Source organism: Peromyscus californicus, unplaced genomic scaffold, assembly GCF_007827085.1.
Source record: "Peromyscus californicus insignis strain IS unplaced genomic scaffold, ASM782708v3 Scaffold_9__1_contigs__length_137607984, whole genome shotgun sequence".
In the NCBI taxonomy this organism is placed as follows: Eukaryota; Metazoa; Chordata; class Mammalia; order Rodentia; family Cricetidae; genus Peromyscus; species Peromyscus californicus.
The window spans coordinates 59756832-59769327 of record NW_026294617.1 but is presented as its reverse complement, the minus strand read 5'-3'; the positions used below and the strand labels follow the sequence as shown (position 1 = coordinate 59769327).

Below are 12496 nucleotides of genomic sequence, written 5' to 3'. Positions count from 1 at the left end.
AGGTGTGTACCTGTCTAGCTCTATAGTGGTCCTAGCTTTCCTTGGCCCAAGCTGCTTACTTTTAGGCTTCCTTGTGCTAGAGGATTACCTCTAAAAGGCTCTGTGAATTCAAGGGGCCGAGGGAGTAATACTGGGTTTGGACTTTTATTCTGTAAAATTTAGGTTTTCCCAAACCTAGTACTTCTCAACAGTTCCTATTTGACTGTTTATTCTCAGCTACTGGTATGTGACTGACAATCAAACTCCCTTGCTCTTCATGGGAATGTGTCACTTTGCCACAGAAGTCAGAGAAGGAAACTGTTTCCCATGCACAGTATACTGCCCTGCTTTTTCAGGGGCTTCCAGAATGACAGAATTTGAAGAAATGGACTTTCCCATCTTGATGGCCAAAACTTACAAGGAACCTTTAGAAGCTATTCAAACTTCTCTCCCTCCTGTATCTTAAATCCACTTTGTGCCCTTGCATGTAAGACAAACAGAAAAGATCTAGAAGGAAACCCTTTCCTCCCTCTAAATGACTAGCTGACTGTTGTTTCAGAGCACATGCAAGGTGTGTGTGGTAAACAGGAGCTTGGCAAAGAAACACACTTCTCAAACTTTACCAGCAGGTTGAGGAAAGCTGCCAGCTCGGATGTCTATGTAGTGAGAATCTGAGCCCTCGGTATAAGGGCAATCTCTACTGCCAGAACAAGCACTGGCCCATGACAATTTAGATCTAGAATTCTCCCCTGTGCTATCTGTGATCCAAATTTTAGCACCAGCTTCTTTCCACTTCACCTTCTAAGATCCAGATGCAAAGGAACTGGTGTCCAGAGGTGAGTGGCATTTGCCTGGAACTTGCTGTGTCCTGAGTTTTCCTCATTCATAAACACTGCTTATAAACATTGCTAAACTTCCATTCCTCCTTTTAAATATCGTGCCCTCAGCCCCACGGTCACTGGCAAACAATTTTATTTCCCGATGGATGACAGAGACTCCTTCATCTTTTTGGTCATTGTTGGGATGAGGTGCATGTGGTCGTCCACACACTTGGCCACACAGCTGTCCAGCTGCCGCTTCACCTGCAGCTCCTTATTTCCGGCATCTATCGAGTCTTTGGCTTTGTCATTGCAATGCATGGTGCACCGGGCCAGGCGGTCCTGGAACCTTTCCAGCTCACTGGTCACCAAGGCCTGAGCTTGAGCCAAAGGCGCATGGCAGCGCTCGATGCATTGGTGCACCTGCTGCATAGATGCCTGGTTGTCCTCACAGCAGTTGGCGCTACACCGGAACATGAGGCCCTGCATCTTCCGGATGTTCTCTCTCTCTACACTTTTCACCATGGCGTCCACAGCCTCCTGCACTCGGAGTTGCTGCACCTCCGCCATGGCGACCCTCAAGATCCTTCTTCTTAACAAAAGAAGCATAAATTTGTTCAAGATGTCTCTCAACTTCTTCGTCTTACCTTGTGTCAGTTTGTCATTAGGACAAATTGTTTTCAGACTAATTATACTCTTAGCCATAGAAGGGAACTTTGAAGACAAATTTTCTGCTGGGTTGAAAAATCAAGACTTAAAGACTAAATGCTAATGGCTGTCTACCTTATAAATGAGAGTGTTTAGAGAATTATATTAAAGCAAGACACATTTATATTCAAGCAGCTACCCAGTGGTACTTCTATTAAACTTACTAATGCCCTCTTCTCTTTAAACCTTTTATACACACATTCAGCCTTCCATCTGCAAAGTAATGATCCATAGATACATGTAATAAACACATAAAGCACAAGTTATTTGGCCACCTCAGTCCTTCTGCCTTGGTGTCTGGGGCAGAAGCAGCCATCTTACCACTTGGATGGGACCAGGACATCTCTAACCTACAGAGCTTGTAAAAGTAAATTGGTCACCAAAATTCTTGTTATTTGATGTTTTCCTCAAATTAATGCTTTTTATTTCACCTACCATGAAGAGACTGCTTGGTGATGAAAAGACAGACATGTTCCTGAATTCCTGAATAACACCCAGCATAAGGTCTCTACAGAGGAAACAATGTTCTGGCCACCAAATGTCAGCTTAAGAACTAATGACAAGCTTCAAACAGAAGCCCAGTCGAGACAGCAAACGCCGCAGGAGGAGTCCGGAAGTCTGTTGGCAGAGAGCTAGGCTTTTTGGTTGGACCCAAGCAAACTTCACAGTCTCTGTGGGAAAGGAAGAAAATAGAAATGAAAATTAGGTACTGGGCAGAGCATCGCATGGATCTAGAAGAAACTGCCAAAATAACTTAGTTATCAGATATGAAACAAAGCCGGAGTCTGATGATGAGGAAGGATGCTTAACACAGAGCCTACAGTACAGGGCAGAAGGCCCTCTGGCCTTCAGGAACCAGGGAAGCAAGAGGATATGAATGATCAAACATGACAGCCAAGAATGCTGAGCCATTTTCATGTGGAGCAATTTAATTTGTGGAAGTAGTTGGTAATATAAAGTACAAATCCTACTAGAGGTACAAACAGCTGTAGCTGGTAATATTGGCCTTACCTGGGCTTCACTTAGCTAAGAGTCTTTTTTTTTTTTCTTTTTGGTTTTTCAAGACAGGGTTTCTCTGTGTAGCTTTGCGCCTTTCCTGGAACTCACTTTGTAGACCAGGCTGGCCTCAAACTCACAGAGATCCGCCTGCCTCTGCCTCCTGAGTGCTGAGATTAAAGGCGTGCACCACCACCGCCCGGCTAGCTAAGAGTCTTTTGGACAGTACTCAGTCTATCTTGTCATAGCAATTTTATTAGTGACCAAACCCCTTGTGATGGTTAATCTTAATGGCAAACTTGAAAAGATTTGGAATCACCATGGAAACAGACTTCCAGGCATGCCTGTGAAGGGTTACCTAAGTTACATCATTGAGGTGGTCACAAGCATTCCATAGGACAGGATCAAGCTCCTGCCACCATGGCATCCCCATCATGAAGGACTGTACCCTAGAACTGTGAGCCAAAATAGGCCCATTCATTCTTACAGTGCTTTTGTCAGAGATTTTGTTACAGCAACAACTCAACAGTATGCCTCCATTTTGTCTGTTAGAGAAGAGCCCTTGGGGATTTCTGTACTGTTTGTGTTAATGAGGGAAGAGGGCAGAAGACTTGAAACTGAAATCGAAGGCCATGGTAGACTCATCAGTAATCTTAAACGTTTACATCTTCCCTTCTGATTTTGCTCTCTTACAGACCCATCTACTGGGCCTTCGGTAATACTCTTGAATTAGTTACTTTTATTCTTGCTGTAACAAAGTATCTGACAGAGCAACTTTACCAAGAAAGACGTACTTGGCTCATGGATTCAGAGTGGATATAGCCCATCATAACAGGAAAGAATAGCAGAGTGTAAGGCAGCTGGTCTCACTGATGCCTCAGCCCGGAACCAGAGTGGTATTAGTGCTCAACTGTTTTTATTTTTTTTTTTTTTACTTTTTCCCCTTTTTATTTGATTCCAGCCCTGATGCCATGAGATGGTGCCATCCACATTGAAGATGGGTCTTACTTCTTCACATGGCCTCTCTGGAACCGTTTTCACATAAACCCACAGAGTTCTGTCTCCCAGATGATACTAAATCCAGTCTAGTTGACAATCAAGATTAACCGCTGTGGTATGTGAACGTTAGCCATCAGGAATGGAAAGATCTGCGTGCAATTTTAATGGACCTTCTGTGTGTGACTCAATATGTGAATGTAACTGTAAACAACTTCCAGACAACCTCAGCTTTTCCAGAAAGCCCTCTTGCTTTTTCCTGAGGTGGAGGGGGACAGACGCCAACTGCTCTTTGTGAGTCTACGACTTCATCTTTGCTCAAAGACAAAGGGGGGAACTGTCCCAGTGTTGACATTCTTTTCATCGGTAGAATATTGTACCATGAAATTGAACTTATGACATACAATATAGAAAATGGCTTACATAATAGTCTACCAAATAAGACAACAACAGGTAATGAAGTAAAAAGGTAAATGCCACGATATGGAAGTACACAGTGGACCGTCAGGATGGAAAACCAGGCCTGAAGATTCAGAAACAACTTATGGAAAAATTACATCCAAGGCAGCATGTATGAAGAGATCTGAATCGCAAAGGAACTGAGAAGAAAGTGCTCAGAATAGAGCACAGTGGAGAAACAACAATGTGCAGAGTAAGGGCACACAAAGTTTATCTCAACTAACAGAATATTTTTATTAAAAATATTGACAAATATTCTCATGCCACAAAACCGTGTCTCATGGAAATTATGTAACATGATTGAAGAGAAATTTGGAGGGAGCTGAAGAGCATTTAGCCAACAAAGAGTTACTGGGACTGCAGCATGTATAGCCTCTGTTGAGGGTCACAGGAGGACCGTGACAAACAAGGAAAACCAAAGCCCTACCAAAGGTTCCCCTTTGGCACTGGCATATAACACAAGCCCCAGTGGGTACCTGAAACCACAGATTGCCAAACCCTACGTATAGTCCATTTTCTGCTCCTCTATGTGCACACCTATGAAAATAGTTAATATATAATGTAGGCACAATAAGAGTAGCAACAATGAATAACAAACAGAGCAGTTCTCACAGTGTACTCTAACAGAAGCCATACATATGCTGTTTTCCCATCCCCTTACTATTCTCGGACTTTTTCACTTATAGGAAGCAGTTGTCATTTTGTACCTAACTTGTAAGCATTAACATACTTGGACTTTGTGGCCATTATTAAGTAAAATGAAGTTGTTGTGATTCTGTGACAGTCAACTTAAGTAAAAGAGCTACTTACTGACGAGTGGATGGGTAGCACCTATAGCATGGATAAACTGGAAAAGGCATTATTCATATCCTGAGAAGGAAAGCATTAGAGTTCACCACACTATCCAAACATCATGCAACTTAAAATGTACAAATTGGCTGGGCGGTGGTGGTGCACCCCTTTAATCCCAGTACTTGGGAGACAGAGCCAAGCAGATCTCTGTGAGTTCAAGGCCAACTTGGGATACAGAGTGAAATCCAGGAAAGGCACAAAGCTACACAGAGAAACCCTGTCTCGAAAAGCCCAAAAAAAAAAAAAAAATGTGCAAATTGTTTATTTTTGGAATTTTCTATTTAATATTTTTTGAGACTGGGGATGACCATAGGTAACTGAAGGAACAGAAAATAAAACTACATAAGAAAGGGAACTGTGCTTCCAGTGAATTTTCCATTACCAAGTAAGCAAAGTATTTAAATAAACCATACACACACACACACACACACACACACACACACACACACACACACACCAGAACAAACAATCCAGAAACAATCATCAGTACTATGCTAGAGATTTAAGTGGGTGAAATCGCAAACTGTGACTGGGCAGTGACACTGGGCTGATTTCCGACGGTCCCTCTGAGAGGAGAGCATTTAAGTTGAACACTGGGTGACGGAGCATCTGTGAAGAAGTCAGAAGGAAGAATGATTCAGACCTGAGAAACTGTGTCCCCAAATCTCAGAGGCAAACGTGGTCCTGGCAAGACTGAAGGACAAATGTCAGCCAGTGCGGCTGATCATGGAACAGGAGCGACCACGCAAAGGGAGGGTTGCGTTGTCAACGCAGTAGGAAGCAGGTGTGAAGGAGAGTTTAAAAATAAGGGTGAAAATGTGATACAGGTCTGATCCCTGCACTCAGGGAAGTAGGAGCCGGAGAATAGCTGTAAGTTTGATGTCAACCTTGTCTACACAGTATGTTCCAGGCCATCCAGGGGTGCCAAGTGAGACCTTGTCTCAAAATATGTGATAAACATACATATTATACACAAAAACGTAACAGTCCAGTATGATAGTGATATAATAAATATTTGATAAAATTATAGTAATTCAACCAAGAGCTATCCTAATTTACATTTTCAAAAATACCACATTGCTAAATGGAAAGGAATCAGATGTGTATGGGAGTACTTGGCTGTGTTTTGAATATAATTTGTGTCCCCCAAGGTCTTTGTATTGAAGTGCCACCCTGAGGCATTCACAGACTGGAAATACAATTCAACTTGTTCCTGGTATTTAAAGGAAACTTTGGGAAGTGACCAGGGTTAGATAAAGTCCTTTGGGTGGAAACTATACATAAACCCTGTGGCTTCAAAAAAATCAGAAGAGATATCAGGCAAATACATACACATACATACTCCATGCGGTGTTCTGTTCCATCCCTAGAGCCTTCCAGCAAGACTACCTCCAATGAGACTCCTTGACCTTGCACCTCCAGAACCATAAAGCAGCCTGACTCTGGCTTTTCATTATAGTAATGAAAGCAATCAGTGTAGTACAATTACTGTTACAAGGCTATGGATGAAAAATTAATGTGACTTAAAACAGGAGAGGAAGAGGATTTATTTAAGCTTGCATGGACTTCACAGTGATGGAGTGGGGACATGGATAGGAGAAAAACTAACAAAGAGTAAGTTCCAGAGCTTAGATTTAGGAGACTGTGGGAAGGTGGTGCCTTGGGATGGGCAGAATGATGAATGGGGCCAGTCTGCTGGAGAACGAGAAGGGGAGCACTCACCTTTGACAGTGATGGATGATCTGGAGCTGCTCTGTGATTAACTTGTGCTGCCCTTGGACATCAGGACAAGTCTGTGCAGCCATAAACCCATGGTCACTTAGCAAATGCAGTGCCAGAGTCCAGCATTGCCATGGTTTGGATGAGGTGACACTCAGAATCTGTGGCTGCTACTGCTGTCCTCCAGGGACCTGCTGTGGCCTCTTGAGTCACTGCCTGTTGCCTGGATTGTTTTGTTTCAGGGCATCTACCCAACACCTCTTTGTTGGGTATACGGAATCTTCCAATCATTTCCCATACGGATTATTATGCCACTCTGAAAATCCTTGTTTTAAGTCCTTGGTCAGTCAGAACCCATAGATAAAACCTATTTGGGGACACACTGTTCACAAAAGGCAGCCCCAAAGCTTACCACCTCAGCTTCAGTCTGGTACCCCAGGTGGTGACCTGGCCATAGGAACGTTGGCTGCTGTTTCTCAGAAATGACCTGGGAAAGGCCATTACCAAGATCACCAGCCCACCAGTCCTATTCCCTAGCTCAGCCAAGACCCTCCATGTCAACCCCTGGTTCTAAATGAAAGTCCTTTCTTCCTCTTCCTCTCTCTCCACCTCCTTCCCCCCCTTTTTCCCTCTCCCTCTCCTTTTCTCCCCTATCCTCCAAAAGCAGAGGACCTGTCTTTGGGCCATTATGTCAAAGAATACTGGAATGGAATTCATTTACTCTCCACCTAATGAAACCACAGATGATTGCTCTCCCTGTCCCGTCACACTCATACACAGCCACAAGTTCCCAAGAGCGAGGGTCAGGATGGCTGAACCATGTCACTGGGCCACAGTGCCCCATGTCAGCTCCTGGCAGCTGCATTAGCAGCTTTTCTCGTTGCTACACCCCAATATCTGACAAAAGGCCATTTCTAGAAAAGGGATTTACTTTGGCTTAAGGGCTGAGGGTAGCAGTACCCATCATACTGGGGATGGGACGGCTGTGAGAGTGGTTCGAAGCTGTGGCAGGAACTTGCTAATAACATCCGAGTAGATGAAGTACATGTAAGAAGGGGAAATGCCGGAGTTTGACAGGCTTTCCCCCTCTCCATCTTCTATTCAGTCCAAGAGCCCAGACTATAAGATAATGTGTCTTAATTACTCTTCTATTGTTGGGAAGAGACACCATGACCAAGGCAACTTATAAAAGTGAGCAGTTAATTGGAGGCTTACAGTTTCAGATGGTGAGTCCATGACCATCCGAGTGGGAGAATAGCAGCAGGCAGCTATGGTGCTGGGGCAGTAGCTGAGAACTTACATCCCGATTCACAGGAGAGACAGAGACAGAGAGAGAGAGAGAGAGAGAGAGAGAGAGAGAGAGAGAGAGAGAGAGAGAGAGAGAGAACTGGAAATGGTGGCATGGGCTTTTGAAATCTCAAAGTTTACCCCCAGTGACACACCTCTTCCAACAAGGCCATACCTCCTAATCCTTTCCAGAACACTTTTGAAGTGCATGAGCTGTGCTGGCTAGTTTTATGTCAACGTGACACAAGCTATAGTCATCTGAAAGGAAGGAACTAGAAAATGTCTGTATAAGATTGGGCTGCAGGCAAGGTTGTAGGGCATTTTTTTAAATTAGTAATTGATGTGGGAGGGCCTAGTACATTGTGGGTGGTGCCATCCCTGGTCTGGTGGTCCTGAGTTCTATAAGAAAGCCAGCTATGAAAGCCACAAGGAACAAGCCAGTAAGCAGCATTCCTCCATGGTCTCTGTAGCAGGCCCTGCCTCCAGGTTTCTGTCCTGCTTAAGCTCCTATCCTCACTGCTGTAATGATGAAGTGTTATACGGAAGCCTGAGTGGAACCAAATCCTTTCCTCCCCAGTTTGCCTTTGGTCGTGGTGTTTCATTGTAGCGGTAGTGACCCTGACTAAGATTATTGTGTAATATTTTGACTTTATTCTGAAAATAAAGCTTGCTTTGAGTCAGAGGGCAGAGCTAGCCACTTGCTGACCAAAATTAACCATAGAGGTTTGGACCACTGTGGACAGAGAGGAGACAGGAAGTAGTAGGGTGAGGCTGAGAGAAGATCTCAGCCCCTTTTTGGAGGAAGAAAGGGAAGAGGTAGGAGGTGACTGGTGGCTTCTCTGCAGCTTCTCTGATCATTCTGGTTCTCACCCCAATATCTGACTCTGGACTTTTTATTAATAAAGAATAATTAGTTAAACATTTCATAGAGAACAGGAGCAGTTCTCATTCAAACCACTTCAGTTGACATCACATTATGGTCACATGTGGGTCCTTCCTCAAATAACCCTTTCTGGAAACACTGCCAGAGGTGTTTCTGCTGAGTAAGTCCAAATACAGTCAAGTTGACAATGAATATTAGCCAGCATGGTGTTGATGAGGAAAGGGAAGAGCTCCCTACTCCCTCCTGCCCTTCATTCTATGCCAGCCCAGTGCCAAGAACAAAGTGCTCAGAAACACCAAGGATGATGGAGAGGGACTGATGATAGCAGAGAGCCTGAGCCCAAGTATGGCCTCTTCCTCAACTTGTAATAGGCAGGAGCTGGTAAACAGGACAGTTTTAATTATCTTTAACATTTTGTTTATTATTAAGTTTAACATTTTGTTTATTATTCTGAGCATATTAATTGTTCATTGTGGTGTTTTTATTCATGAACATAGCTGGATAGATGTGGGGAGTTGCCCTAATTTTCATCCAGTGCAAACTAAGATTGGCCCCGATTGAATACATATAAAGAAGGACAAAATTAAAGTTGCCTACAGTAGCATGTCATGCCACCTTGGTTCAACACAACGGCACATCTTTTTCACCTCTGATGATATTCAGTGTGTTCTTCTCTCTCCTTCGCTACATTTCAAGATTCCTGATGGCAGGAATTCCTACTCTGAGGCCTATTTCACTGAGAAAGTGGTCAGAAGAGGATTTCCACAAGCTCCATCTAACTCAGCAGGGCTCATCAGACTCTCATTCCCCACCACGGATTCTCTATCTACTTCCTACCTCATTTTCCCTCATAACACTCATTCCCATTAGGTTGTGCATCCCCCACCCCATCACCCTGCACGCTGCCTCCGAGGAAAGACTTTATAAAACAGTGACCTCAGTGCCAGAGCAAGGCCAAGGGTACGATAAACACCCCAAAAACAACACAATCCCTTTGCCCACTGTCTTCTCACACGTATAGTTACACAAACAGCACTTCCAATGAAAGCCTCTCACACTTTCCAGATTCCTTTTCTTTTTTTCCTAGACGGGGTTTCCTAGAAGTCCTGGAACTTGCTTTGTAGATCAGGCTGGCCTCAAACTCTGCCTGCCTCTGTCTCCCAAGTGCTGGGATTAAAGGTGTGAGCCACCATGCCTGGCACTTTCCAGATTCTTAATACGTGAAATTTAACTTCTACATTTAAAATTATTTCATCTAAAGGTTAGATCTACAGCTGAAGATGTAGCTCAGTTAGCTAGTAGAGTATCTGCCTAGCATACATGAAGCCATGAGTTCCATACCCAGCACCACTTAAATGTGGCAGTGTACACCTTTAATCACAGCCCTTGGGAGGTGAAGGCAGAAAATAAAGATCCCTAGGACAGCTGCAGCAAGTTCAATGTCAGCTTGTGCTGCTTGAGACCGCCTGTGTATTTCTTTCATGATGTGAGCAGGGTAATGAGTCAAAGGACTTCCACTTTTATTTCATGGGTTTATATATCTCAAAAAGTGGTAATACTTGTGAAGGCATTGTATATCTTTTAAAAATAAATTTCATAGTGTGCTGGCTAGTCTTATGCCAACTTGACACACAAGCTACAATTATCTGAAAGGAAGGAACTTCAACTGAGAAAAAACCTCCATAAGATCCAGATGTAAGGCATTTTCTTAATTAGTGATTGTTGGGGAAGGGCCCAGCCCACTGTGGATGAGGCCATCCCTGGGTTCTACCAGAAAGCAGACTGAGCAAGCCACGGGAAGCAGACCAGTAAGCAGCATCCCTCCACAGCCTCTGCATCAGATCCTGCCTCCAGGTTCCTACCCTGTTTGGGTTCCTGTTCTGACTTCCTTCAATGATAACAGCAACACGCAAGTGTAAGCCAAATAACACCCCGACTCTTGCTTTTTGGTCCTGGTGTTTCATTACAGCAACAGAAACACTAGCTAAGACACATATCATAAAAACAAATTACATATAATTATGAAGCCTATTCATATCTAATATATTTGGGCAACTTTATTTTCTTGAGTACATCAGGAGATTGGGAATCATCATTGTTTATCACTACAGTGAAAATATAGAAGAACTTCTGCTATAAACGGCTCTGCATCTTGCTGAGGATTTCTGGATAGTGCATTTCAAGGTCCCCACCGACTGCATGGCTCTGTAGCAGCCAACATAGTGAGGATGTGGAGAGAGAGACACACAATTGACCTAACCCTCAAGTTAAATTAAAAAAAAATAGTAACTAAAAAAAACAAGCCATGTGTTCAAAATGCTATTTCTTTTTTTTTTTTTTTTGGTTTTTCGAGACAGGGTTTCTCTGTGAAGCTTTGCGCCTTTCCTGGAACTCACTTGGTAGCCCAGGCTGGCCTCGAACTCACAGAGATCCGCCTGGCTCTGCCTCCCGAGTGCTGGGATTAAAGGCGTGCGCCACCACCGCCCAGCCCGCTATTTCTTTTTTTTTTAAGATTTATTATTTTTATTTATGTGATAGCTGTTTTTCCTGCATGCATGTCTGTGCACCACATGCATACCTGGTGCCCACATAGTCCAGAGGAGGCATCAGATCCTCTGGAGTTATAGATGGTTCTCAGCCACCATGTGGATATTAGGAGTAAAACCTAGGTCCTCTGGAAGAGCAGCCACTGCTCTTAATCACTGAACCACCTCCCAAGATTCACAGTGAAATTGTCACTCAGGAGAGCATAGTTCTCTGAACTTTGCTGTCTTTCACAGGACTCAATAGTTCTTCTGTCTGCTAATGTATCAGTGGGTTTCTATATGGAAATGAATTCATGAATTAGTAAGAGTCACCTTTCCATGTATCTTTTGTAGATGTTGAGAGATGCTTCCTGATGCAAGCGGGTATTACAAAAGATTGGAAATAAAGTGTGCTTGCACTTATCTATTGGACAGACTATTGGAAATGTGGAAAGCAAGATAATCTTTCAGCTCTCCCTTAACCACCCCCTGACATTCTCATTAATGAGGCAGGGTAGAGTCTTCTGCTTAGCTGCAGGAGAAAAATGACTCTTGTAGCCAAACAGAGGACATTCAGTCATTTGTTTGCGTAAATTGATACTCCAAAGCTCTATGGCTAATGTGCTTTAATGATCACAGAGTGTTTTCATACACGTCTTATTTATTCCTCACCACCACCTAATTTGCATGGGTAGCCACCTTGCATTAGCAAATAAAAAAAAAACCGAGCCATTCCTCAAAAATTCAAGAGACCATGCAAAATCACACAATAGATAAATTAAACATAAACAATGTACAAAGATATGTATATGTGATATGTGTGTGTGAACATGTGTGAGTGTGTTTATGTGAGAGAGAGGAAGAGAGGGAAAGACAGAGAGAAGAGAAAGGAGAGAGGGAGGGAGGAAGAGAGAGGGAGAGAAGAAAGATACTACCATTAAAACTTTATTTTTCTCAAGTCATTTCAGCTTAGTATTTCAATATAGGAAATATGGTATCAAAGATGGCTGACCATGGTCCTATATGCCAACAACTCACAGGTATGTGGATTTTTTTAACTCACAAAAATATTGTAATGTTTAAACTAACAGTGGGTAGACAGTTTAAAATAAGTCAATAGAAGGTATAAATCTAAGATTTTTAGAAAAAGCATTAAAAGAAGCAGGACTGTTATGATGAGGCACACGATCTGTGGTTGGTATGTAAAATGAATAAAATAATAATAATAAAACAAACAAAAAAGCTTTCTGAAACAACTTAAAATTAACAACTAG

The 12496-nt window shown here is 43.0% G+C and overlaps 1 protein-coding gene across 1 annotated transcript; it reads right to left on the bottom strand.

Annotated features, from left to right (window-relative positions):
* Positions 1-933: 933 nt before the first annotated feature.
* Positions 934-1370, bottom strand: LOC128105380 (protein FAM136A). Its single transcript, XM_052730494.1, has one exon. It carries the CDS (start codon positions 1365-1367, stop codon positions 951-953), a length of 417 nt encoding a protein of 138 aa, XP_052586454.1. The 5' UTR covers positions 1368-1370; the 3' UTR covers positions 934-950.
* Positions 1371-12496: the final 11126 nt, after the last annotated feature.

Bases quoted from the DNA above. Each gene is read 5' to 3' on its own strand.
- LOC128105380 (XM_052730494.1), bottom strand. From the start codon at position 1,367: ATGGCGGAGGTGCAGCAACTCCGAGTGCAGGAGGCTGTGGACGCCATG.